Here is a 27,603-nt window from a genome sequence, read left to right as displayed (position 1 = left end):
CAGTATGTTGAATTAACCAAGCTAGCGTCAATGTAGCCATACTTACATATTAAAGCTTTCGGTAAATATTTTCAGAATACATTTAGCGAACTAAACCAATCAGAAATCATCTCGCAAATCACAATTAAACGACAATTTTCACTTTGTTTTTATTATATGAAACAATGTGATAATTGAAATTATACCAATATACAGACCCGGAATGGTTATTCCGGACTTTTATGGGTTATATTGAGTAAATATAATACTATAATAACATATTTAATAGAATAGAATGTTTTACAGCATCGCCACAGTTGTGCACTATGGCCACTTGGCAATGTACGTTAATGATCATGTAATACGGTTTGTTCTCAGACGTTAACAATCGTTATGTCCATCATAATATGGTATTTGTAGACGAATGGTCCTTCTTATTCCGGTGTACCTTTCAGAATAAAACTGTAGTTATGGTTCGACAGAGTGGCTTTTAATTCACCACGGGAAAGATGGTAGTAACTAAAGTGTCAATTCAGTAGTAAGGCGCAAATAGATTGGTAAATTGGTGTTGGTGGGCACCAGAATAGTCCCTTTGACTAAAACATAGCCATGTTTTATTTATTATTTTAGGTATTTTTGGGTTTAAGCTGCAGTTTCAGTGGCATCAATAGACAATTGCTTTTTATATTTTTACATAGACAGGCTGAAGTGAACAACTCCGTCCAGTAGAAAACAAAAAGGGTTCCGCAAAACACATTTTTAGAGCCACTGAGGGACATTCACCATCGGGGCTTTTATTTTGAAACAAATGCATCTTATTGTCTTTCTTCCTGATGTGCGTGACTGGTTGTAATTGAAGAGCTTCCCATCCGCTCGTCTGACAGCGTGTTCCTCCACATATTACCGTCGCTCTTTTTACCGATCGTGTACCCGTGAGACAAAGTAATGTGGCTAACGTGATGCTAATGTTAGCTTAGCTCCGTGCTGCAGTTAACGCCATGTCTTCCGAGGGCAGCGCCGCTGGAGGCGTTCACGGGCTTCTTCTGAAACTCCACAATTCCCTCTCGGACGAAGACACCCGAGCTGCGGCTTTGAAATGTCACGATATTGTCGGGGACTTGGGACAGGAGTGCATGCTAACTCCAACCGAGAACGAACTTGGTAAGACAATAAAGTCCATCAGGAACTCAGCGCCAAACGCCAACAACAATCTGTCAATTTCCTGTGGTCGATGAGCCCAGAACACCTTGTAGCAGGAGGTGCTGAATGGATCCTTAGACGGTTCTTGTCGATTTGTGAGGCACAAACCGCTTCCATAATTACCCATTTACGCGTCGGTCACAATAGAATATCACGTGGCAGGAAGCAAAGCGTGGTGGAGACTGCAGACATGCAACATTGTCTTTAAACTTATAGTGTACCAGTATTAAGAAAGGCTCGTCCCTTAATTCTTATATGCAAGACATAACATTGTGGACATTTCGTAATGCATGCATGGTTGATTTTGGTGGTGGAGGATTTAACATTGCACAGATGCATTCATGTACCAATTGTCGCGGTGCTCCTAAATGTGCATGAGTTCATGGTTTGGGGATGCGCATCAAATCTAAATCAAATATTAACCCTTCCCTCTGATTCCATCTTTGCATCCTCTGTCTTGAAGCCTTGCAGATGTCCTTATTGTTCTCTAAAGACTACGGCTTGCTCGGCTTCCTCAGGAAGTCGCTGGGATCAGAGGAGGTAGGTGCATCAAGGAACATCTAGTGAACAACGACGCCGCTGCACTGAAAAGTTCACCTGTTGACAGAAACATTTGTTTTCCAGTTGCGGGACACGCGAGTTGACATTCTGGTTTTTCTGGAGAAGTTCTTGGACAGGATCTCACCAAGAGTCAAAGGTTGGGAGAGGACATGCGCCAATGACATAAGAGTGAGTTCCCCTTTTAGGAAGGCGATCAAATGTTCTACAGCTAGTGTGTGTTTTCGTCTGCTTTTGTGTGCATGACAACATCTTTACACATGATGGTGCGTCTTAAGTGAATTCGCTGTCCGTCTAAATATGATCCTGACTCCGTGTAGCTTCTCTGTGTATTATTCCTACTAAACCTCTGAGTGTGACACAAGTCAACAGAACTTTTCAATGTGTGCATGTAATGTTGCAACTGATTTGTGTGTTTTTTCTCCCATTTCTCTGTGCAGGACACATGCATGGTTGTGTACACAAAGGACAAAACAGCCAAGTGTAGGACTCTCGTGCTGGAGCTCCTCATCAAGGTGGGTTCCTCTCTGCATCCCGTGTCTTTTTTCTTGTGTGCAACATGGGATATTTGTGAATACGGGGTACGTGGTGGCTGGAGCTAGTTCTGGGTATTACTCTCCTCAGGTTCTCCAAACAACAAAGGCTTCCAGTGTCGTCGCAGAGCTTCGTATCTGTGAACTATTCAACAGATATTACGGTGAGCTCTGTCAGAAGAGCAAACTGCCAGATTCAGGTGAGTCGTCTTTTGAGGCTATTTGGCAGAACGCTGTGGTCCAAATACTGGGAATTTATACAGGAAAAGTGAATTTAGGATGTTTGTTTTGATCTTTTGTTTTAGTCCTCGGCAAAATCTATGAGTTGCTGGGAGTTCTGGCCGAGGTCCACCCCAGCGAGATGTCCAGTAACTCCGACAAACTCTACAAGGCGTATCTGGGAGAGCTCAAAGAGCAGGTGTGTTTACAGGTGGAAAGGCGGCGAGGGAACCACCGCCGCCGCCGCCCTCTGCAGTTATCGTATTTAAAAACGTACGTGCGTGTGTGTGATCGCTCGTGTCGGCCCGTCTTTTTGTTTTCAGATGACCTCTTTGACGAAGGAACCCAAACTTTTTGTTGTAGCTGGATGTTTGAGAGGACTCGCGTCTCTTATGGTCAACTTCACGAAAACGATGGACGAAGGTGGGCCGCTTTATTTAAAAAATCATGGTGTTTATATGGTTCGTGCACGATGGTGCGTGATCGGTGTGCGTCTCTGACTTGCAGACCCTGCAACATCCAAGGAGATTTTTCAATATGCCCTAAAGGCCATCAGCCCTCAGGTAAATGTCTCAATAAAAGTTTGGAATAAATGGCCGCAGCTGACCGCTAAATCTGTCGGCGCAGGTGATAAACGTAACATCCAGATTGAAATTGACTGACGTTGAAAATATGAAATACAACAAATATTTATACAAGTCATGTACTGTTCTCCCCGCGACTCCCCTGTGATGGCTTGTTGTCTCCTCTTTGTTGTAGATGTCAATGACTCGCTACGCCGTCATATTCGGTAAGGCCGGCCATCTCCATAGCAACGTGAAGACGAAGCTCCCCAAATAACTCACATTGGTCTTTAACTCTGCCTCTTGAACAGCCGGGCTCCGATTGCTCGCCAAACACGCGTCCCAGTTCAGCAGCTGCCTCATGGACCACTACAGAGCTCTGTTCGAGGTCATGTCCAGTCTCTGTGGACACATCAACGGCGAGATGAAGAAGACGAGTTACCACGCGCTCGAGGCCTTCCTCAAGCAGGTGAACAGTCCCAGGCTCCGTGTGCCCTGATGAGAATGAACCCGCTTGTGATGCACTCCTCGTCATTCCGACACGTCTTCTTTTTTAATTTTCTTTTCAAGGTTGCAATGGTGGTGGCAGAAAATATTGAGGAGCACAAAGGCAAGTTGAAGTTCTTCATGCAGAAGTTCTGCGGCATCATAAGAAACATGGACTCGACGCACAAGGAGCTGTCCATCGCTATACGAGGATATGGATTCTTTGCCACCGTACGTTCAACGCCTTGTCTGCTTCCAATGCAGCTGTTAGAAGCCAAAACCTACTTTACAAGAAATGAACGCTCATTGTATGTTTGCTGCTACGTTTACATCAGGTACTAATGTGTACTAGTGCTCCCGTTGCTTCATATTTGGTTTCTTCTGTAATCTTATTTCATCAACTTTGGCTGTTTTGGACAATTCCACACTTCTTAATACAGAAGGCAAAACATATATATTACATTTTTTTTCCGTAGCCATGCAAGAAGGTCTGCCCACAAGACGTGGACTTGATGTACACAGAGCTGATTCAGCGCTGTAAGCAGATGTACCTGACGGAGTCTGATGGGGAGGACGAAAGCTTCTACCAGCTGCCCAGCTTCCTGGACTCCATAGCCAGTGTCTTGATTCACCTGGACAAGGTACCAAAGTCACGGCCATTGAAAGTTGAATAACAACGACGGCGAAGAATAATAAACTAGAGATTCATTTTAACCTCTTCTTTTTGTCCCCGGGCTCAGATTCCAGAGGTGTACACGCCACTGCTGGAGCGTCTCCTCGTGGTGCAGATCGACAGCTTCCCCCAGTACAGCGAGAAAATGCAGACCGCGTGTTGCAGGTCCATCCTGAAGGTGCTGGTGGCCATGGCCTCTAAAGGACCTGTCCTTTGGGGGTTCATCAGCTCTGTGGGTAAGTCGCACACTGCACCCAAAGGCCACTGTGATATATTGAAGTAAAACAGTGGCCTTTATCGGGTTTTTCATGCAAGAATTGATAAACTTGCACGGTGCTTCTGTGTGATTTAGCGGCGTTGCATCTCCAGAAACATTCCCTTTTGCTCCTTTTCTTTCAGTTCACCAGGGCTTGATTCGTGTCTGCTCAAAACCCGCCCTGCTTTCTGAGGTGAGACACACGATTTCAGATAGCATTTAATTACCGCACATTTATATATTTACTCAACGGAATGTTTTAAATGCAGTTTAATGCCCTTAATCAAATTGTCAATTTCTTTTTTTTTTTTTTACTGTGCTGTTAAAAGAAATTTGTCTTTTCTCTCTCCAAAGGACAAAGACAACGGTCGCGCGGAGTCTCCCCAGCTGCACACTGGAAAATGGAAAGTTCCATCCAGTCACAACTACCTCGCCCTGTTTAAAAGCCTTCTAGACTGTGATCGGCTGAAGGTGCAGCTATGTCATATTTTCTTTAAACACGTTTATTAGGCACAGACTGCCACGTTATTTTAAGCCCTGGTTGCTTTTGTGTCGTCCTCTCCAGGATTCAGGATTTTTGGATGGAGCTTTTGAAAGTCAGAACGCCGCCCTGGTGTCTCTGAGCCGCCTGCTTTATGACGAGTTGGTGAAATCAATTCTCAAAATTGTGGAGAAGTTGGACTTGTCTGTGCAGAAAGTGAATACAGGAGAAGAGGTGAGGTCGCCCCATCAAGTCCCACTTTGATGTGTACTTCATAACATTCATTGGCTCGTGTATGTGATATGTTGATATCCGTTTCAGTTAACCGGATTATGTCCCATCATGTCGTCTCTAAGCTGTAAATGCTGTTGTACGCTTGCTACTGGCAGTTTGTGTGGGCTGATCCCTCATCCTTGTACTTCAGGCTCTAGATGATGCGGCCCATGTCCTGCCGTCCTCGGACCCCACAGCTCACCTGCTGCCCAATAAGATCAAAGATTTCACGGCCTTCATCAACCTAGTGGACTTCTGCAGGTATTGGAGACAAACACACAGGGGAGATCAGAAGGGTTTTTAAAAGGGGGAAAGTTAACATCACAACAAGAAAATACACTTATTGTTATCAGTTGTTGTCTCACACAGTGTTCCCTTTTTTGCAGCGAGTTGTTGCTGACTAAGCACCTGGAGTATTTTCAGTTCTGGATGTATTGCTTAAGCCACGAGCTAATCCTCCACTCCATACGAAATCCACTCGTCAGTGGCTTTTACAAGCTGCTCTCTGTCACCATGAAAGTTGCCAATAGAATCAAGTTCTACCAGGTAATATTGCCATGCATGCAAATGAATACTGTAGTGTGGGTATGCAAGGATGGATGCAGGGTAAAATATTGTATGATAGCAAATTCAGATTTGTATTGCCTGCACTTGTACTAGTCATATGTGTTCAACATGAATGACTTTTCCCCCTCTGCTTTGGATCAGGGAGTCTGCCCGAGAAGCTCCACGTCCCCCCAGAGCGACACGGGGAAGAGCGCTTGTTTCGCTCTCTTCTCTAAGTTTGGAAAAGAGGTAGCTTCTCTCCACAATATATCCTTGGTGGATTGTCATGAACTAAAAGGGGCACTGCTGCGGACCTGAATATGCGGAGGATTTGCGTGACACGTGGTTTCCTTACAGGTGTGCGTGAGAATGAAGCAGTACAAAGATGAGCTGCTGGCATCCTGCTTGACATTCGTCCTCTCGCTGCACTACAACATGGTAGCGCTGGACCTCAAGGCCTACTGTCCCGCCCTTGAGGTGGGATCCCTTCATTTATTTTGTTGTCTTTTTGTGACCTGCAAAAGGATGGATACATCCAGCCTCACTCATAAACATGGAATGCAAGATGTAGGCTTTAGTGCAGTAATTCACAATTTCTGGGGCATACATGGAAATATTGTCCCTCAATTACTTTAATAAATCAGAAATAACCACAGGAAATAGAAAGCACTGGATGGAGGGTTGAAAGAGATGGATAAATGACCACCAGATGGTTATAAGTGCAAACTAACCCAAACATTGACTGTTATAAGAAGTCAGAATGTAAAATCCACTGATGAATCCATATTAAGATGAATTCAAATGAACGCCTTTGGTGGTGCTGAAGGAAGTTGGGCGGGCTTTGAATTAATCCTTGTGTGTAAACGTGTGTACAGGCTGCTCTGAAGTTGGGTCTGAGCCACGTTCCTTTGGCCAACACAGCGCTGGATGCCCTCGAGGACTGGTCCTCCCACATTCCCCTGGACACGATGCAGCACTGCTACACCAGCATCCTTCCCCTTCTTGATGGCTACCTGAAAACCAGCTCCGACGGTGAGAACCACGGTGGTGTCAGGGGAGGTCGGGCACATCTGTTTCGGTTACATTTGACCTGCTTGCAGTTGAGTAAATGACCAAAATCTATTGCGATGTTGTTAAACTTCAGACAAAGACGACAGCAACTGGGAGGTGATGGCCTCCTTGTCCTCGAGAAGTGACAAAGGATACAGCCGAGTGATGACGAGGCTCTTGAAAAAATCCAAACAGCTCCCCACGGTACTGGAAGGGAAAGGGGAAGACATCTTTCAGTGTTTTGGGAGCAGTTTGCTTCTTGTGTTTCTTACTGTGACTTGAGCACAAAAAGAATATAGTCCCCCACAAGTCAGATTGACGGCCATATGAGAAGTTGTATTTGTCTAATGCATCTATTCAGAACCATGATTTTTGTGCCAGAATTTCGCTCTCTTAAAAAGACTGAGGAGTTACTACAGGAATCATTTCCTTCCCGTTCACCGCTCACTTCACAGCAAGTTACCTGTTACAGCATCGTGCAGAAATGGATGAGTGCAATTGCGACGCGTCAGCGTGAAGTCCTGCCGTCGAGCCCACGATTACTTGTGTGTGCCTGCAGGAAGACGCCCCTCTCGTCGCTGTGAGGCTCCGAGTGGTGAAGTTGCTCGGCCACCTGGGAGGAAAGCTAAACAGGAACCTCGTAACCGGTAACCGCTGTTCTCGCTTCTCTCGGCGCCACTGTGATGCTTGGAAAACCCCCCGTCTTCATGCTGTTTGGCTGATGGCAGGGCCTCTATTTTTTTCACATTTAGGGGTGTCTTCGGAGGAGACGATGAAGAAATTTGTTGCCTGGGACTCTGAGAAAAGGCTCAGCTTTGCAGTGCCGTTCGCTGACATGAAGCCGGTCATCTACCTCGACCCATTTCTGCCTCACATCAGTGAACTGGCTCTGTCCACGAGTGACCGACAAACCAAAGTAGGCCCTCGCTAGATTTGAAAGCGTTTCCCAAATGAATTTGATGACAAAGTAGGTGTCAGCCAAAGGCAATTATTGTATTACTCTGGTTGCTCGTGGGTTGCAGGTAGCGGCGTGTGAGCTGCTCCACAGCCTGGTGGTCTACATGGTTGGGAAGAGTGCTCAGATGGTGGAGGGAGACAATAGTTTGCCGCCCATGTACAAGCTGCACAAGAGGCTGTTTCCTGTGCTGCTGCGTCTGGCCTGCGATGTGGATCAGGTACGTGCACTGAAATACAAACAGTAATTATGCCTCTGAAAGAAAAGGAGATTATTATATAGTTTTACAGACACCTGGTGGGGGTTTAAGGAGGTATTTAACACATAAAAAAAAAAAAAGATATCTTTCCCTTTTAATATAGATAATCCACAGCACAGTGGTATTTAGCACCTAGATTGATAAATAGCACTATAGGTCAGAGGAAGACCTTGTCATTTTCATTAATGTCCCTTTTTTATACTATTTTAAATATTCAAATCTGAGCTGCTTGCTTAGAGCCTTTGTTGACGTATTTGAATTTATTTACCAGGTGACCAGACAGCTCTTTGAACCACTGGTCATGCAGCTGATTCACTGGTTCACAAACAACAAGAAGTTTGAGAGCAAAGACACGGTAGCCGTTCTGGAGGCCATCATGGTAAGTGTTTATATTCCATGAAGGGCTTTAGAAAGTGTTCAAACTAGACCTGACTTTATGTATCAATGAATGTTAGGCCAGTGGGTTCCAGAAGAGCCTCCCTTTCCCTCACGTCCATGTGGAGGACACACATTGGTGCGTTTTTGTCTTTCCCGTCAGGACGGCGTGGTTGACCCGATGGACAGCACTCTCAGAGACTTCTGCGGCCGCTGCATTGAAGAGTTTGTCAAATGGTCAATCAAACAAACAACCCCCAAGCAGCAGGAGAAGAGCCCGACCAACATGAAGTCCTTGTTTAAGCGCATCTACAGCTTGGCTCTCCACCCGAACGGCTTCAAAAGGCTTGGTGCGGCCTTGGCATTCAATAGCATCTACAGACAATTCAGGTACAATCCACTTCTTAATGCTTAATATCATTTCTGGTGACACCCAGTTACAGAATACAAATGGAAGCTGTACCTTGTTGGTGATCACGGTCTGACTGTCTGTTTGCTCGTGCAGGGAGGAGGCGTCCTTGGTGGAGCAGTTCATTTTTGAAGTTCTCGTCATATTTGTGGAAAGTCTGGCTCTTGCGCACTCGGATGAGCCATCTATGGGTAATTGTTCCTCTGCATCAGCTATATAGACGGGACACTCCGATCATATTATTCTATCATATTATTGTCTTTACTACAAGCAGTGTTGTCTTTGAAGGGGATGTATCGCTGTGATGCATGATCATTCGTTGTGTTTCTGTTTTCCTGCAATCCTTACAATGTTTTAACATGTTTTGTATTTGTATTTTGAATTTATTTAATCATTTTGTATTTCAGTACTCTCGTGGTGGGCTAAACAATGTTTCGAAGGGTCTGCATCTGTTCTTGCCACTCTTCCCTCAGGTACATTGCAGCAGTGTAGCAGTGCCATTGATCACGTGAAAAGAATCATCAACCAAAAGGCTCCCAGTCTGAATCGGCACAACACAAAGATACGTGTCCCGAGGTTGGCATTCTGTTTATTTGTGTATAAATGTTTAAAAATGAGCCTATTGACATAATTTTCTTTTCTTCTCGTAAAGGGGCTTTCCCCCTGATGAAAAGCTGTGCCTCTCTGATATGGTTTTATGGCTTCTGGAACAATGTGGCCGACCTCAGACAGCGTGTCGCCACAAATGCATGTACCTATTCTATGAGTTCATACCTCTCCTCCCAGGTGAGCAATCCTACCTTTTGTAGCCTTTAATCATTTAAACAATACCAAAATAATCTAAACCAAACATCTATAACTTGATATCGACATTACCGTGATGCATTCATTTCTGTTCACTTGCGTGCGTGTGACTGATCTTAGGAAAGGAGTCTCCATCTCAGTGGGTCGACGGCAAGCTGAAGGATCATGGAAAAGGTTTTCTGATCTCCCGTTTTGAGGGTGGAGGCCTCTTCTCTCAGCCCACTCTCAGGGGCCTGACGGTCCCTTTCAGTGTCAGAGCCACGCTGCAGTGGATGGACGTGCTGCTGGCGGCCCTGGACTGCTACAACACCTTCATCCAGTTGCACATAATCAAGCCTCCGCTCATGCTTAGTGAGTCACTAGAGTTATCTGTCTCGTCCAGCTAACTTTACCCAGTGGGAAGAAAAACAACGTTGGGCCTCGCGCTGATTGCAAATAAACTTCCTGTTTCCTGTTCTGTTAAGGCATCAGAGAGAAATCGAGCTTTCTCAAAGCCATATGCTTCTTTTTGACGGAACTGGCAACGGGCGATCTGGCAGCAGCAGAAAGCTGCTTCTCCCACGGCCAGAAGACCTCGCACTTCAGCCCGAGAGAGGTGGAACAGTACAACTTCAGCAAGTGCACCATCATTGTCCGCCTCCTGGAGTTTGTCACCATGATTCTTGTCAAAGGAGACAAAGAATTTTGGAAGGTGCCACTGAATTTAGGACCCTTTTGATATTGAAAAAAAGCAATGAGTCGTCTTTTTTTTTCTCATTATTTCCTTCATTTATTCACAGCTTCTCGAACAAGACATTTTTGTCCCCAATCTGTTTGAGCTGACTGCGCTGGTGGTGTGTGAGCCATCCACCGTGGGGTTCAACATGGCAGATGTGGAGGTGATGAGGAAACTACCAGAAGTGTGCGTTCCTTTACTAAAGGCGCTGCTGGCCTCCCCTTACCGCACTCGCCTGGAAAGCAGTTTGCGGACAAAAATCTCCCGTAAAAGGTGTGTAGATCCTCCCTGAGTGGTTGATTGGCATATCAGTTGTTTCTTATTGTAACAAAAATGACTTCAGATTGCATTTGTTGGAACATTGATGGTCGTGATAATGTGGTATAATTATTTTAATGTTGATAATGGTCTCTCTAGTGTGGAGGAGCTGTGTACTGTAGACTTCTATCACTCGAGCACTCAGAGACACCATGACCAGATGGAAATGGTTCTGTCGTCCTGTAAGCAGATCCACAAAGCCGACTTTCTCAGCTCTATTCTGCACAGTCAGGTATTTGTCGTGGGACATTTTGTGTGACAATTAACCCGCAATAAACTTGTATATTTGCAGCGCTGTTCTTCCTATTTAGATAAATACTTCAATGAAGATCACACTTTTTTTTTTTTTTCTGTTGTCTTTCTCGTCACCTCAAAGGACGGCGCCTGTGCCAAATCCATTGGGTCCCGACTTCTAATGACGGTGTATAAAGGAATAGCACCGGGTGAGAACCGCAACGCACTTCCATCCTTGGACATAATTACCAAAAGTTTGGCGGACGGTCTGCTTCAGCTTGCCTTCTCTCTGAACCAACAGGTCAGTGCTACCTTGGCCCTCTGTGTGATCACATCACATGCAAACCACATGTGTGTTGTTTGAGCTGCAGAAAGCTGACTAAAGCAAAACAAATTTAGGAGGAACATAATATAGAAATATTCATAGTAGATTTATTACTCATATTTTTGTTTTCTATACGTTTTACCAAGTGTTTCACAGCTTTTCTCTTGTGTCCGGCTGTGTCCCTGCAGAGTGAGCCGCTGGTGGACCTGTTGTTGAACACCATCCTGCTCACTGTGCCGATCTCTGGAAGTCATTGCCATAACGTCCTGAGCTTCTCACACGGCGAGTACTTCTACAGCCTCTTCCAGATGACCATCAACACTGAGCTGCTGAAGGATTTGAACACCACAGTGCCATGCCTCATGTTGGCATCCTCTCAGAACCCCAGCATGGTACCTGTCCCTCCTCCTCTTTTCACCTTTTTCTCCAAATTGCTTTTAGCCAAGCATCTGTGAAGGAACGTTACTGTTTTGCTACATGGCCAGTGTTGTTGTTGTTGATGATGATCAGGTGAGCGTGTTGCTGAATGGCATGCTGGACCACAGCTTTAGAGAGCGCTCTGTGAGGAAGACTCAGGGAAAACAGCTGGTTGAAGAGGTGCTACGGAGATGGAATAGCCTGCAGTCCTGGTGGAAAGGACACTCCTCTACTCCAGAGAGCAAAACTGCCACTCTGCTACTGCTCTCCAAGCTCCTACAGGTATTATGAAGCTGCAGCTAGAACTGCATGTCCCCTAGAAAACATCCATGATCCAGTTAACACCGGGCTGTAAAGTAACGCTAATGATTTTCACTCATGTGAAAAAATACACACAATGCGGAGCAATACAAGCTTCCGCATTGCTTTTCTAATGTCCACCATGCATTCCATGGACCCTTTTCTTTCCCCATGTGATCAGATTGACTCCTCCGTCTGCTCTGATACCAACCACGAAGCGTTCAGACCGGTTTTCTCCACTTTCACCATGCTGCTGGTCGACATGGATCTGCCGCTGAATCTCAAGGTAATGGAAACAGTATACACTTTGACGGCCAGTGCACTGTATGGCTTAACATTTTTTATTTTCTTGAATTCCTTCCTTCCTTCCTTCCTTCAGAGTCAGGCTTTGCTGGTGTTACCGTTCTTCACAACCCTCCCAGAGGAGCCGCTCGGTGAGCTGCAGGAAGCCCTCGACGCCCTGGTGGCGTCCCATTTCCCCATGCAGTCGGATGAGTTCGCTAAGGGCTCACTGCACCGCAACAACTACATGGACTGCATCCGAAAGGTGAAGGCGGCAAGATGACAAAGATCAATGTGGGAAAATGTATTTTATCCGTTTTGTTTTTCCCCTCAGAGCAAAGAGAGACTCGCCCGTCTCCAAAGCCTCAATCATGTGCTCCTTTGTGTCTTTCAGTTGCTAGATGCCCTAGAGCTTTCTCAGAGTCCACTTCTCCTCAAACTGATGGCGGGGATTCTGTGTCGCGATAGAAAACACATCATGGAGGAGCCCTTCCAAACCTGCTTCCAAAGAATTGCCAGACGGTTAGTAAAGCTCCATACATGTGAGGTCTCAGTGTTTTGAACGAGTGCGTTAAACTGGGTCATTATATTTAATAGGTTTTTGGAACGTCCTCTTATTTTGTGTCCACTTCCTGTGCTTGCCAATGTCCCAATACGTGTAGATCAAGCAGTGAGCGGCAGCTGCAGCTGCTGTGCACTGTGTACCGGGGGGTCCAGCAGGGTGACGTGCCGATGAGCTCCATGCTGCAGGCCGCGATGGAGAGGGTCCTGCTACCTCTCGCCTCCCACTGTAGCACCAAGGCTCTGAATGACTTCTTTGTGGCGAATGTCTCTGACATGATGGTTGTACTGCTCAGTCGCTTCACAAAGGTTAACATTTGTTTGTCCTCACAGGCTTGAGCTTTGTTATTTAGGTCAGGGGAGCCCATTGAAAATGTGTTTACGGCTAATTTATTTCTCAATTTCAGTCAAATGAAATGGAATTTGAGCTCCAGTTGATGAAGAAGAGCGGCTGCTACAAGCTGATGGAGCTCCTGTATTCTCAGCTTCCCAAAGAAGAGGTTTACTCCAAGGAGTCCCGCATTAACCAAGCCTACTGTTGTTCAGACAAAACCGAGGGGAATGAGTTGTCCAAGACCTTGATCAAGTAGGACACTTAAAAAAAGGCACTCAACAGTTACGTTAAGTGTCCTTATTATGTCCCATAAATGAATGCCGATATCATTTCCAACAGGTCGTGTTTTGATGCCTTCACTGAGAACATGGCCGGGGAAACTCAGCTCCTTGAGCTTCGGAGACAATATCGCTGCGCTGCATACAATTGTGCCATCGCCGCCATCAGCTGCAGCTTCAGTGAACCCAAATTCTACCAAGGCTTCCTCTTCAGTGAGAAACCAGAAAAGGTACTGACTTACTTGTATTATTTTACCCAATTCATTTTGAGTGTGATCCACGGTAAGAGATGTTCTGTTGGTGACCGAGGACTTCACTGCTTGTGGGTTTTCTCCCTCGTCCAGAATCAGTTCATTCTGGAGAATATTATCGACGTTGAAAGGACATACAACTTTCCAATTGAAATTGAGGTATATATATATATATATATATATTTATTTTCTTACATCAGGTCGTTGCCCGTTGGCTACCGACACGATACTTTGAATTGCAATTGTGTTTTATTTGTACATATATACATATTCATACATCACATATGTTTATGCATCAATTTAGGTCCCACTTGAGAGAAAAAAGAAATATGTCATGATTCGGAAAGAAGTGAGCGAGGAGAATGGAGGTATGTTCATTTAACAATAACTTTGTATTATTTTTTTTACCTGATTGCATCCTGTCTCTTTATTATTGGACTTGCCTTGAGTCTAAATCTGATAAAAATGCCCTGCTTTATCTATAATAAATTGGAGGGTATTGGTCTAGCCAGGCGTTAGCGGTCAGTGCATCTATAGTAGAGAATGTTTGTAACATCTATGCTTTGGTTCCCACAGAGGCGCCAGTGTATCTGTCCTCCCAGTCTTACATGGCGGACAGCAGCCTGAGTGAGGAGATGAGCCAGTTTGATTTCTCCACCGGAGTCCAAAGCTTTTCCTTCAGCTCCCAAAACCCTGAAGGACCCCGGCGCACTGTTGCAAAAAGAGTTAGTCACTCATTTTTTTTGTTTTTCACCTTTCTAGAACCACACCACACTGGTAGCATGCTTTAGTGTCCCGTGATGGTCTGAACAGCGTTTGTGTGTTTGTACTTCAAGGAGACAGAGGAGACAAACCCCTCCCAGGACGCAATGGTGGATCTAGAAATGGACGAGCTAAACCAGCATGAATGCATGGCGACCATGACTGCTCTTATTGGTCACATGCTGAGGAACAACATAACCCCGAAAATTGAGCAGGTCAGTGCCACTGAAGAGTGCCTTTTTAAATCCAATCAATTACAGGGATTTAGGTCTGTTCTCTCAGTAACACAACCATATACAAATATTATCGTGGAACTTTTCCCTTCTTTGTTTATGAAACAGGGAAACGTGCCTGGTGAACTTCCTCCATGGATGAAGTTTCTACATGGCAAACTATCAAATCCAGCTACACCTCTGAATATTCGACTGTTCATCTCAAAGCTGATCATCAACACGGAGGAGGTAAATGTCCACTATGTGAATTTGTTCAATTAGTGTCTTGGAAAATAAATATACAGTGATACTGTCTCTACTTGTGTGTGACGGCTCACAAGGCTGCTCCCCTTGTGTTCACTAGTTGTCTGTGGATTTAATCTCTGCTGTCGACCTCTCCAGGTTTTCCGACCATACGCCAAGCACTGGCTGGGGCCCCTCCTGCAGCTCGTCGTTTCTGGAAACAACGGTGGAGAGGGGATCCATTTCATGGTGGTGGAAATAATCGTCACAGTGCTCTCTTGGACGAGCCTGGCCAGCCCCAAGGTTGTCATTTCTTTCATTTTAAAATATATAAATCATCAGAACATTTTTCTCATGGCTTGCACAGTTTTCAATATTATTTTGTTTCAGTTTTAGTGGTATCTGAATCATGTGAACTGTTTTTAAAGTTTTGGAGTGTCCCTCCATTTTTATTCAATGAAATAATTGCTTGATTGTTGATGGTAACAGGATCATTTTTTTCCCAGGGAAACCCCAGAGATGAAGTGCTCGCCAACCGGCTTTTAGAGTTCCTGATGAAGCATTGCTTCCATTCCAAAAGGGCGGTTTTCCGGCACAATCTGGAAATCATTCGCACCCTGGTTGAGTGCTGGAAAGACTGTCTGCATGTGCCTTACAGGTAGTTCTCTCATGCTCGGACTGAACAATTGATATGCTTTTGACACAAACCCATAGCTCAGTGTGCACGGCCCGACACATCTTTGTCCCATTACCGTTTCTCTGTTCCCAGATGTACTCAAAATGATTGCATTTTATCCCCTATTGTTTTCCTTAGCCAATGTTTTCACTTGTTTATGTGAAATATAGAAAAAATCAAAAAGATACAAAGGAGATTTCGTAGCCAGATAGAAAATCCACTTGCAATGTTTCTGTAATAGAAAGGTGAATTTCATCATGGATTCATGTAAAATGCTGGATATACACGTCACCTGGCTGGTGTTATCTTGTAGTACAAAGTTAATTAAATCAAACCCGCCCTTGATTTCATCTTTTTCTTGCCCATTTAGTTTGATACACGAGCGATTTTGTGGCAACGACCCAAATAGCAAAGACAACTCTGTTGGACTTCAGCTGCTGGGAATCATCCTGGGAAACAACCTCCCTCCATACGATGCCTCATGTGGAATTGAATACGACAGGTAAAATAAGTAGCAGCGGTAAATAAAGTAATTAAAGAAATCTTCCAGAGTCTATAATAATTTCTGTGAAATCCTTTTTAGGTACATCCAGTCTCTCACAAACAACGTGTCCTTCGTAAGATACAAAGACGTCTACGCAGCAGCTGCTGAGATTATTGGCCTCATCCTGAAGAACATGACTGAAACAGGCGTATGAAACCTTCCTCACTTTAATTTTATCACAGTGACACTTCATGTCTGAGGAGAGCTCATTTCTACTCAGATTGCACATCTTTCAATACAAAATATTTGCTACTATCTACAATTCTTATATTACAATAATTTTACATATTCAGATTTTGTGAAATTTTTGTTTCTTTCCTCAGCATCGTCAGCAGCTTCTCAGTCTCGCTGCAAGTAAGATCACCAATCTGAAGAAAAAAGACATGGATGACAAGTTCATTATTTGCTTGAACAAAGTTTCAAAGCACTTTCCTCCATTTATGGATCGGTGAGTTTGTAGATCTGCTCTTTTATCTATGATTGCCCCTCAAATATAAATCATTTTGAATGAAGTAATCAATATTTCCTTTGACCTGACCCATTGCTTACAAATATTTTTCTTACCTTTCTTAGTCTCTAACTAAGAGGTTAACTGTAGCTGTTTTTTTAATTTTTCAGGTTTGTCAACTACGTGTTCTCCCTCCTGCCAAAGTTGCACGGCATCTTGAAGACACACTGTTTGGAGTGCGTGCTGAGCCGTGCTGATGTCATCCCAGATATATTTCTGCATCTGAAAACCACAGGCTTCATTCAAATGATGGGCCACAGGTAAATCCCGACCCGGCTCCTCTTTGTGCACGCTTATCTTCTTTCTTTAGTGACCAAGCTCTGCTGCAGAGGGTTTAGAATAGTGTTGTCTCATGTGTTAATAAACAACACATTTGAATGTGGTGCTGCAACCATGTTTTTGCATGTGACTCTTCAGGGATGAAGCCAGGCAGAGAGTGTGTCTGGATATCATCCACAAGATTGTTGCCTGCTTGACTCCAGCTCAGCTTCAGGAGATCCTGGGAGCTGTGATTTCCTTTGTCTCCCATCCCTCCCCGGTGTGCAGGGAGAGGATGTATGACGTCCTCATGTGGATCCAGGACAACTACAGGTACCACGAGCCAATTGGCTTCTGTTCTCACACAAAGAATTTAATGTAGGTACTTTCCTCAGAAGCTTACTGCATGATCCAAACAATAAACCCATGTTGGATCAAATAAATTGCATATAGCAAGTCTAGCAAATTATTATTCATCAAATGCATTCTACAGTGACATGAGCAGTGTGAGGTTGCTTACCTGGCATGAACTTTAATGATGTACTGTGTTTGTTCTAATTCCAGTGATGCAGAGAGCATGGAAGACAACACCTCAGTCGAGGTTTTGAACTCTGCTAAAGAAGCACTTCTTCAGGGGCTCTCTGAAGAAAACCATGGCCTTCAGTGAGTACTGAATATTCATATTATGCAGGAAAGCGTATTCTGAGCAATTCACAATACAGTATTCAGTACTTTAAATGAAAAAACCCGCCGCTATCCACTTCTTTTTCTAGGCTTTATGTCCGTAACTTCTGGAGTCAGGAGAAGCGCCTCCCAACCACGACCCTCGAGCGAATGTTGACGGTGCTCAGTTCTCTGTACTCCTGTCAAATTGAGAAGTCTTTTCTAAGCCTGGCTACCAATCTTCTGCTGGAAAGGACCAGCCAGAGTCCGGACTTCATACGGAACATTTTTGAGTACCCGCTGTCAGAGTGTACCTTCCAGGTCAGTTAACATACGCAGTATTTATTTGTCCCGGGGCGACGGGACTTCAAACCGTAACTGTGTTATGTTTCTCCACTCTGTAGGACTATGTGATCGACTCCAACTGGCGCTTCAGGAGCACAGTGATGACGCCGATGTTTGTCGAAACCCAAAGCTCTCAAGGCCCGGAGAGTGTGATGGCGTCGCAGTCTGGAGGCATAAAGGGGAAGCTCCGAGCCACGCAGAGCTCATTAGAGTTCAGCCAGACACAAACCACAGGTACAGCATGTTGTGTTGAAGCAGCATGATGGAAGTGTGAATTAGCAGGTTAACACGTGTGTATGTATATATTATATATATTTTTTATTCTTCAGGTCGACGTACAGCGTATAACTGGCTGACGGGCAGCAGTGTGGACACGCTGGCAGAGTACACTCTCAGCTCTGAGTCTCTGTCTTCGTTGCTGGCGTTTGATAAGAAACCAGCGAGGCAAAATGCAGCAAGGAGACCAGTGGGAGAAGGTTTTGGGCTGAGGCGCCTCACAGCATCAACCGACGAGGTGGACAGTCGCACTAGAGGTTAGGTTTCACTTTCCCTCCTCGGCTTTCATGTTTTGTAACTCTCAAGAATGTGCCAAGATTGCAACTCTGCTTCAAAGGGAATAGGATTCTGTAAATGTGTTTTTTTTCTCAACAGCGGCGAATGAGCAACGCAATAACATCCTAAGACTGAGACGCAGATTCATCAAGGATCAGGAGAAAGTCAGCTTGAATTTTGCGCAAAAAGAAATCCAACAACAAAGACAGAAAAAGGTACCAAAGAAGCAATTTGCTGATTCAAATTCATCTTGAGTGAAGTGTAATTCTGAAATACTGGATGGCAGCACAAAACAATGATAGGATTGATTACTGTATTGTCTTACATTCCGTCTGTGGTTCTGTTTTGTGTCCCACAGGTGGACAAAGCAGATCAAAGGCTGCGAAAAGAGGCTCAGGTGACTCTCTATCGTAACTACAGAGCGGGAGACTTCCCGGACATCCAGATCCCATACAGTAGCCTCATTGCCCCGCTTCAAGCACTGGCCCAGGTAACAGCCACGGAGTACTCAGTCTCAGAATACATGTGAAAGCATGTACCCTCAAGAACAGAAAGCAAGCAGCTAATGGATGTTTTTCCCCTTCAGAGAGATCCAATTTTAGCCAAACAGCTGTTCAGCGCGCTGTTTGATGGAATCCTGCAAGAAATGGAGACGCACAAAGCAAGAGGGGAGAGCGGGAGAATTAAAGAGGAGCTGCGTCGCTGCATGAATACATTCCTGAGCAAGAGCACCGTGTGCTTCCCTCCATTCATAGCATGTATTCAGGTATCACCTTCAGAAGCTTTTCCCCTTGATTTTTTTTGCTGGCAAAGTCTTGAATGTGAAAACCGACAGGATTCATTGAAAGTGTCAAAATGAAGGTAGATTTATATCCACAATAGTACTGATCTAACTAATGACACCGCGGGTGCCTCGTTATTTTATAGCTTGATTCTTAATGTCAAGACTATAAACTTACAGGGTGAAAGCTGAGGGGTTGAATTGACACTCACCTGGTTGTGTTTGTTAGGACATGTGCCACCAGCATAAGGAGCTCCATCACCTCGACCCAGCGGCCATCAGCTCCACGTGCCTGATGAGCCTCCAGCAGCCATCGGGCATCCTGCTGCTGGAAGAGGGCTTGTTGCATTCCGGTGGCCAGGAGGAGCCTGCTGCCAAGCGGTCCCGAGGACGCAAAGAGATCCCCCCTGACACCAATAAATGGATCCACCTAGCAAGGTTTTACACTTGTGTCGACTTGGATGGCGGGTTCTGTCAGCGCTGGCTGAACGTTGGGTGGAACAAATTACTCAGTGAGGTCTTTGTTCGCCCTCCTCTCCAGGCTTTACAGGTCTCTGGAGGATTATGATGTCGTACGCGGCATCTTTGGTGGTAAAGTTGGGACCAGGTCGATCACTTGCGCCGCGCTTCAAGCTGAAGCAAACTCCGACTTCGCAGAAGCCGTGAAGCTTTACAATGAGGTACCGTTTCTCGGCAGTACAGTGAATCTAGCGTGGGACTTGTGTAGCATGTCAACGCGCGCGGATTGCTGCAGTTACATCGGATTGCTAGCGGTGTGAGCAGCACTGCGGTGTCCGACTTACTTGCTTATTCTTACACACCGGCAGGCCCTGAACACTGAGCACTGGACAGATGGCGAGCCCACAGAGTCTGAGAAGGACTTCTGGGAAATAGCTGCCATGGACGCCTACAGTCATCTGACTGAGTGGAAGTCTCTTCGGTACTGCTCCACCTTGTACGTAGATATGATGTGGTCGGAGCCACTCTACCAGGTACAATATCTTACCTTTCACTGTTCAATCATGTAGCAAGACGTAACGTCATGAGGATTAGAAGATTGTCCTTGTAATATACCACATTTTACCAAAAAGCTAAATAATTATGCAGCCTGTCACAGCTTTGATTCATATTTTGATTCAATTCACAATAAACATGTAGAGAGATCTATCACGTGCGTTTGTTAGTATCAACTCTAAGTCTTTGTTTTGTTCCAGGAAATGTACCTGCGGCACATGATTCGCAGCATGCTGAAGCAGCTGCAGCTGGGTGAAGCAGACCAAACTCTCCTCAGCTTCATTGACGCAGCCATGGCGGTGGAGGAGCGCAAAAAGCTGCTGGAAAGTCATTACAGCCAAGAGCTCAGCCTGCTGTACATCCTGCAGGAGGACTATGACCGCGCGACATACTACACCAACTACGCCATGCAGCTCTTCATGCAGGTCGGCTGTCAACATCCTTTCCGAACAACCAAGATTATATGAATTCATTCTGACTTTAAACTAAAAAAAAGGTTAATGAATGTCCCATACGTTGTGGTTATACGAGTAAATATAATATCAATATATCAACCATAGCTTTCGCTTAAAATGTTTTTGCCTCATAGAATTACTCCAGTGTGGATACGTTGTTGACTCAGAGTCGGCTGACCATCCTTCAGTCAGTGCAGGCCTTGACTGAAATCCAAGACTTCCTGCAGTTCATCAAAGGAGAAGGTGAGCAGAGCCGTTTTCCTGCAAGAACAATTTCCTTTCGGCTTTCTTTGTGCAATGATTTAAATAAAACCAACGTTTTTGGTCCGCTCTCATCATTTAGTAACTTTTGTTCTTTTCCATTCGTTAGTGTCTGTGAGCTCGCTCACACGGCTCATCGGTCTGTGGGCCGAACGGTATCCTGATGCTAAAGCGGATCCAGTGAATTTATGGGATGACATCATTACATCTCGGTGAGAAAGCATGTATGATGTTTTGTTTATACATATTTTAAATGATTAGATAACAACTTCGGTGTCATTTTTTATCGCTACGTTTCAGATGTTTCTTCTTGGACAAGATCAGGATAAAACTAGGAGGCCACGCCCCCAGTGACAGTATGGAGGTGGACGGTTCAGAAGATCAAGCGGGAGCCATCGACACATTAGTAAATGACTGCAAGTTCAGCATGAAGTTACAAATGGCCGACAGCGCTTTGAAGCAGGTGAAGAAACAACTGTAAGCTATTCATTCCGAGCCGTCACGCGTTCACCACAAACTCACCTTGGAACATGAATGCTGTTTTCAGAATAACTTTCCTGTGGCCACCAAGATGCTGAAGGAACTTCACAAAGAAGCCAAAACAGACAGAGGGTGGTTGCTGCGGTGGGTGCACGGTTTCAGCCGCTACAACCACAAGCGCAGCCAGACACAGGGTCCTGTTGAACAAATCAGTGCCATGCTGAAGACTATTCCATTCCTGGGTAAGCAGGGGGGAAAAGACATGTACAGTGTTTTGTGGATGATGTGAGACAGTTGAAGCTTTTGTTGGTGCTTAGTTGCCACAAAACTGTGACTCATAACGCTACCAGTGGTAAAAAAATAAACATAAATTTAAGCCTTTTTTGACCTTGAGTTTAAATATCCATGTCACCATGTCAACTAATTAACATTAAGATTTCATTTTAATTGACTTTTTTTTGTATTGAGTTAAAAGGCAGTCAATAGATTTCACAATCATTGTCTGTAACTTGAACTGAATGCAATGTGAGCTCAGCTGCTCCTTTTGGCTGTTGTTTCACCTCAGCCCTCATCTCTCTGCAGACGACCTTCAGGCTGACTGTCAGAGTGCAACAGCTAAAGTATTCAGATGCCAAAAGATACTTGAGGGGAAATCCTACCACATCATGGCCACAGCGGTAGGCAGGAGCCCCTCGGTCCTGGGAACCATGGAAGCTGAGAAAGCAGGCAGAGTTGCCCAGCTTTCTGGAGCTGCTTGGCCAGATGAGAATGCAAAGGTACTCAGCTTGTATCTATTTGTATTACTTTCAAAGTTATTTATAAAATGGTGTATTGCACACGATATGTGCAAACAGTCTATGCAAATGGGGCAGCGATTTGTTAAAAAAGGTTTTTCTCTGCAGAAAGTGGAAGTGGGGCTGCAGTTGAAAGCGTTGAAGTTGCTGTGTGATGCGACCAGAAAGGCTGATGAAGAGCTTCAGTCTTACACGCAGGAATGTGTGGAAAGCAGCAGCATCATTGAGACATACATGACTCTGGCTAACTTCTGTGACAAACTGCTGCGAGGGGCGGAGCAGAGTGATACTGGTTTGTAACGATACTCACTAATTGTGTGTGCCTTATTATTTTGATTTGCCCATGAATGCACTCTGAGATAAAACAGCACCCTTCGTTACAGAAAACCAATTTCCAAACATGTTGGCACTGCCTGTTCATATATTGGAGAACTTGTTGAAAGCACTGAAGATGAACTCTGAGGAAGCTCGCCTCAAGTTCCCACGTCTGCTGCAGATCATTGAGTTGTACCCCGCCGAGACCCTGGACCTGATGATGAAAGAAGTTAGTGTGTTAAGACTATGGATGACGTGGAAGCTAAGGCCACGTTGATACAGTTTATCACTCTTTTTCCATTCCATCCGTCCATTTGCATTGCAGATGATGTCAGTTCCCTGCTGGATGCTGATTGGCTGGATCAGTCAAATGGTCGCCCTACTGGACAAGCCGGAAGCGGTGGCCGTGCAGCGCTGCGTTGAGCAGATAGCGGACTGCTACCCTCAAGCTCTGGTTTACGCTCTGATGATCAGCAGTGAGAGTTACCAGTTTGAGGACTCTGCTACGGGCCACCAGCAGCGGGGATTTGTCGACAGGTAAACATCTTAATGTCAGTTTGTTATATAAATACATACATAGATCTGCTTATTGATATTGTGTGTGTCAACAGGCTCAACAGCGTGCTGGATAAGGAAGGACCTGTGAAGAACTTTGTGAATTCCCTGCAGCAGCTGACAAACCCTGAGATGCTTTTCAGGGTAATCAGTGCAAGTTCAGCCATGAATTATCTGAGCAGACACTTTGCCTGTCATTGATTACTGTCGTTGGTCCACACAGGATTGGTGGGATTGCGTGAAAAATGAATTGGACAAACCAGGCTTTGACGAGAAGCGGATGGGCAGCATGTATGAGGAGATGCACTCCTCACTCGGGAATTGTAACACAGGCGGTCATGGAATGTTCCGCGCAAGATTCATCAGAGTTTGTAGTTTCTCTCTTGCTTTTATCCTTGTTTTATCACAAATTCACGTATATACTGTACAAATGACATTTTACCATCTTTTTTTCTTCTATTTAACAGAAGTTTGCTAAAGATGTGGAGAAGCTGCTGGGATCTAACGGCAGCAAGCTTTTTCAGAAGAGGAAGGATAAAAGCTTTTTGAAGCAGGTGGACGAACTGGCAGCATCCATGCGTGGTTTTCAGAAGGAACCAGGGAACCTTAAGGAATACTCGCCCTGGCTGAGTGGATTCAAAGCGGACACATTCAGTAATGAGCTGGAGATCCCAGGTTAGTGCAGTTGGACACTCGTGCTGTCAGAATAAGGAACTCTTTTTGTTTTTTTGTTCCATATGGGCCCCATTGTGGCATCAAGGGTTGATCAATGAATTTGAATAAAAAATAAATATATATCCTCACATCAACTCTGCTGTAGATAAATGAAAAAAGGAATAAAGAGTGAAAATAGTCCAGAGATTCATGAATCTTTGAAAAAAAGGAACCATTGATAGAGAACTCCATGTTCACAGTTGAGAAGATAATATTCAATGAACTCCTGACCATTGAAGATGTTCCCCTTCCTCTCGTAGGACAATACGATGGCAGATCCAAACCATTGCCAGAATATCATGCAAAAATAACCGGCTTTGACGAAAGGGTATGCTTTTATTGTGGTTTACTGTCAAATGATAATTGAGATGTTCTAGTAACAGCCCTGTGTAAGTTTAAATTATACTGCAGGCTGGTCGGTACATTAATGTGCCTTCATGTCTGGCAGGTGATGGTGATGTCGTCCATCCGTCGCCCCAAACGCCTGATCATCCGCGGGGATGATGAACGGGACCACCCCTTTCTGGTGAAGGGTGGAGAAGACCTCCGCCAGGACCAACGCATTGAGCAGCTCTTTGCTGTCATGAACATTATGCTGAGTCATGACGCGGCGTGCACACACAGAGGCATGCAGCTGCGCACCTATCAAGTCATTCCCATAACCACAAGGTGCCTGTCTGTCCTTCCATCATCATATCCAGTTAAAAACGATGCGTATACTGTTAACGAGTCCAAGTAGAACTAGACCGGACCTTTTCCTACTTTCTGTGCGTCAGGCGAATGAGCCATATCAGTAAAGACCGTTTGGGAGATGCACTGTTATGATGATTGTATTAGATATCTACAATTTGAATGAGTTGTTAGGGATAAACTACCAGAAAAATGAACGGACCACTTTCACTGCCTTTACAGGATTGGTGTAATTGAATGGATGGAGAATACCTGTACTCTGAAAGAGTTCCTTCATGGTACAATGACCAAAGAGGAAAAGAAAAGCTCAGAGAGGTGCAGTATATATTTGAATCTAATAAGCTGGATGTCAGACCGTTGTCCAGTGATGGTATTGATATGCCATCTTCAGAGCTATTAAAAAAGTTGTATGTCACCTTGGATTTCTCTTTCTTGAAGGTGTGCTGAATACCACAATAGCTGGCTCCAGAAATTTGCCGTTTCCAAGAAAGATCCAAATCTTTTTTCACTGTATGGAAAGGCTTATGAGTAAGTCTCCCGAATGTTCTTTTTAGTCTCATTTAACTATTCTATTTTAGCTGAATGTGCTGGATTGTAGTTTAATATTTATGCTATCTATAAACTGTTCTTCTTTATCTTACAACATTATGAATTATGAAATGCAACATTTATCAAATTTGATTTTAAGCATATTTACCCTTTGCCAGGAAAGCGGCTCGTAACGAGACTGTCACCTACTTTTTGAAAGCGTTGCAGTGTGTGCCCAGCGACCTGCTGAAGTAAGTTGAATCCCTATTTTATAAACTGCTCGTGAAGGTTAACAATTGCAGTAAAACAACTCCTTCTCTTCTTTCAATTTCCAGGAGAGCTTTTCTGAAGATGTGCAACAGTCCTGAGGCATTTCTCTCCTTGCGCTCCCACTTTATCGGCTCGCATGCCTTGCTGTGTGTCAGCCAATGGATTCTTGGAATTGGTGATCGTCATCTCTCCAACTTCATGATCAACATGGAAACGGGAGGCATGATCGGCATCGACTTCGGTCATGCATTCGGTTCAGCCACACAGGTTGGTCATCAGGAATCAGGAAACATTTATTAGCCAAAATATGTCAAACATACAAGGAATTTGTCTTGGCGATTTAGTGCGCGACAGTAGACAGACAAGACAACAGTGCACAAGTAATAAAATAAACTGCTCGCTTCACTGAGGCCAGAAGAGGAAACATTGTATGTGAACTAAATATTGATACATTTTAGTGTGGACCAAAGCAACCATTGGTGGTCTGACCAACAATGGCATCAAAATGTAACAAACAGAAGAAGGTTCTTTGGGGTTAATGTGTCCAGCACATGTAGGAATAATGTCCTCTCTGTTATTTCCTTACAGTTCCTCTGTGTGCCTGAGCTCATGCCTTTCCGGCTGACCCAGCAGTTTGTGAACCTCATGCAACCCTTGAGGGAGTCGGGTTTGATCCAAAGTATCATGGTCCACTCCCTCCGAGCTTACAGCGCTGAGCCGGACCTTTTGCTAAACACCATGGATGTGTTCGTCAAAGAGCCCTCGTTGGACTGGAAGGTAACCATGACTCCTACTGCAGAGATCCCATTTAACATCGAGTTTCCAACTGTCAGTGTTTGAACTGCAGATAGAAAGTAGAAATGAACATTCAACATGGGTTACAAGCAGAATGTATGGTGTGACTCTGATTTGTCTTTAGAGGTTATGAGATAAGACTGTGTCTTTAAGCTAAGACCTTGGTTATAAAGTGAACTGTAATTGACAAACAATGTTTCCCATTGCTCTGAATAGAACTTTGAGCTAAAACAGATGAAGAAAGGAGGCACATGGACCGACAGCGTAAACACCAAAGAAATCAACTGGTATCCCCTACAAAAGGTCGACTTTGCCAGAAGAAAACTAGAAGGAGCAAATCCAGCGGCTATAACCAGGTACAGCACCAAATCAAAACATGGCAGAGCAATCATCAGGACCCACCATGGATTTCTAAAATTAAAGACAAAACTTGCATTATTCACATCCATTTTGGTGGAAATACTGCTCGGACTGTGTAATTTTCAAAAATCTTACATTTGCAAAGTCCTTATTGCTCTTTTATTAAGTTCTAAAAATGTGTTGATGTATACAAGGAATGGAAAGTTTAAGTAACATAATCTGATGTATAATCGTATCTGACGCTGTTCTTCATTGGCCTCATTTGAATTGTACATGTGTGCGATTGAATGTTGCTTTATTTTGCTCAGTGAGGAGCTGAAGCTGGGCTTTGAGAAGGACCCGGCCTTCCAGGGGATGCAGTCTGTGGCCCTGGGGTCTGCGGAGCACAATATCCGTGCAAGGCTTCCACTTGCAGGCCTGTCGGTGGAGAAGCAGGTGGACTGTCTGCTTGACCAAGCCATGGATCCAAATGTGCTTGGCAGAGTTTGGGTCGGCTGGGAACCGTGGTTCTGATTCTTTGATATTGGAAATACTTCTAAAATAGTCACTCACAATAATTGGGTAGCAAATCTTAGCAAAAATACAATTGGGAATAGAGAATGTGTTTTTTAGAGGTCTGAAGAAGCTCCATGTCATGTCAAATGTTTCCTCTTTTGTAACTGTGACGGATAATTTTCATACGTTGTGTTTATGGCAGAGCTTGTTTAGCAGAACCAGCATGTTATCTCATACAATTAAACGTAAGTCTGCAAAAAACGCTTTGATTCTACTTGAAGAGAACCATTCCCCCCATTTATTAATGTCTTTTCAGTTAAAAACACAAATATTAAATATGCTCTAGAGGCTGATGTACAAACAATAAGAACACTTTGATCATCGATTTTTAACTGACAAATATTTTCATTGTGTATTATCCCTCGACTCATAGCCAAATAAAAGAAAGGAGAGTTGCATTTCAAGATCACTCTGATCTGATCTCTTTAAAAATGAAATAATTGAAATATGCCATTCGTCCAGTATAATGCAAAGAGATAACAAATGCCTGAACCCTTTCCCGTCAAACACTCCCCTCCGTAGGCCCGCGTGCTTCTGAGCACAGAACACAGGCCGTCTGACGCTGTGCTATTTCCTGATGTTTTTTGGTGTAATGAATGCGCTCAACAAGGTCTCTTTCTATGTAAGCAAAACGTGTCA

At 44.4% G+C, this 27,603-nt stretch overlaps 1 protein-coding gene across 1 annotated transcript; it reads left to right on the top strand.

Moving 5' to 3' along the window:
• Positions 1–798: 798 nt before the first annotated feature.
• Positions 799–27,368, top strand: prkdc (protein kinase, DNA-activated, catalytic subunit). The gene is made up of 86 exons (XM_078095628.1): positions 799–1,140; positions 1,643–1,719; positions 1,804–1,908; positions 2,178–2,252; positions 2,362–2,470; positions 2,576–2,688; positions 2,813–2,912; positions 2,997–3,052; positions 3,249–3,279; positions 3,364–3,521; positions 3,623–3,769; positions 4,015–4,179; positions 4,279–4,447; positions 4,611–4,660; positions 4,822–4,938; positions 5,033–5,182; positions 5,373–5,482; positions 5,608–5,767; positions 5,930–6,016; positions 6,125–6,244; positions 6,643–6,799; positions 6,912–7,021; positions 7,377–7,464; positions 7,570–7,733; positions 7,840–7,992; positions 8,303–8,410; positions 8,570–8,796; positions 8,912–9,006; positions 9,289–9,391; positions 9,468–9,601; positions 9,740–9,970; positions 10,084–10,310; positions 10,399–10,607; positions 10,752–10,884; positions 11,029–11,187; positions 11,400–11,603; positions 11,722–11,910; positions 12,110–12,214; positions 12,308–12,475; positions 12,605–12,732; positions 12,873–13,080; positions 13,179–13,357; positions 13,445–13,613; positions 13,728–13,793; positions 13,939–14,002; positions 14,211–14,359; positions 14,471–14,611; positions 14,738–14,857; positions 15,011–15,154; positions 15,358–15,509; positions 15,898–16,029; positions 16,111–16,219; positions 16,395–16,519; positions 16,690–16,839; positions 16,997–17,170; positions 17,402–17,500; positions 17,611–17,821; positions 17,905–18,079; positions 18,175–18,378; positions 18,497–18,612; positions 18,756–18,887; positions 18,984–19,163; positions 19,408–19,616; positions 19,720–19,858; positions 20,006–20,170; positions 20,393–20,617; positions 20,782–20,890; positions 21,018–21,120; positions 21,209–21,371; positions 21,456–21,630; positions 21,971–22,164; positions 22,291–22,474; positions 22,566–22,726; positions 22,823–23,034; positions 23,109–23,196; positions 23,276–23,419; positions 23,520–23,727; positions 24,027–24,094; positions 24,215–24,435; positions 24,679–24,771; positions 24,895–24,984; positions 25,164–25,235; positions 25,320–25,521; positions 25,843–26,031; positions 26,266–26,405; positions 26,718–27,368. Exons 1-86 carry the CDS (start codon positions 978–980, stop codon positions 26,920–26,922), a joined length of 12,312 nt encoding a protein of 4,103 aa, XP_077951754.1. The 5' UTR covers positions 799–977; the 3' UTR covers positions 26,923–27,368.
• The last annotated feature ends 235 nt before the right edge of the window (positions 27,369–27,603 follow it).

Source organism: Gasterosteus aculeatus, chromosome 21, assembly GCF_964276395.1.
Source record: "Gasterosteus aculeatus chromosome 21, fGasAcu3.hap1.1, whole genome shotgun sequence".
Lineage (NCBI taxonomy): Eukaryota > Metazoa > Chordata > Actinopteri > Perciformes > Gasterosteidae > Gasterosteus > Gasterosteus aculeatus.
The sequence above is the reverse complement of the archived record's forward strand: the minus strand, read 5'-3'. Positions and strand labels throughout refer to the sequence as shown.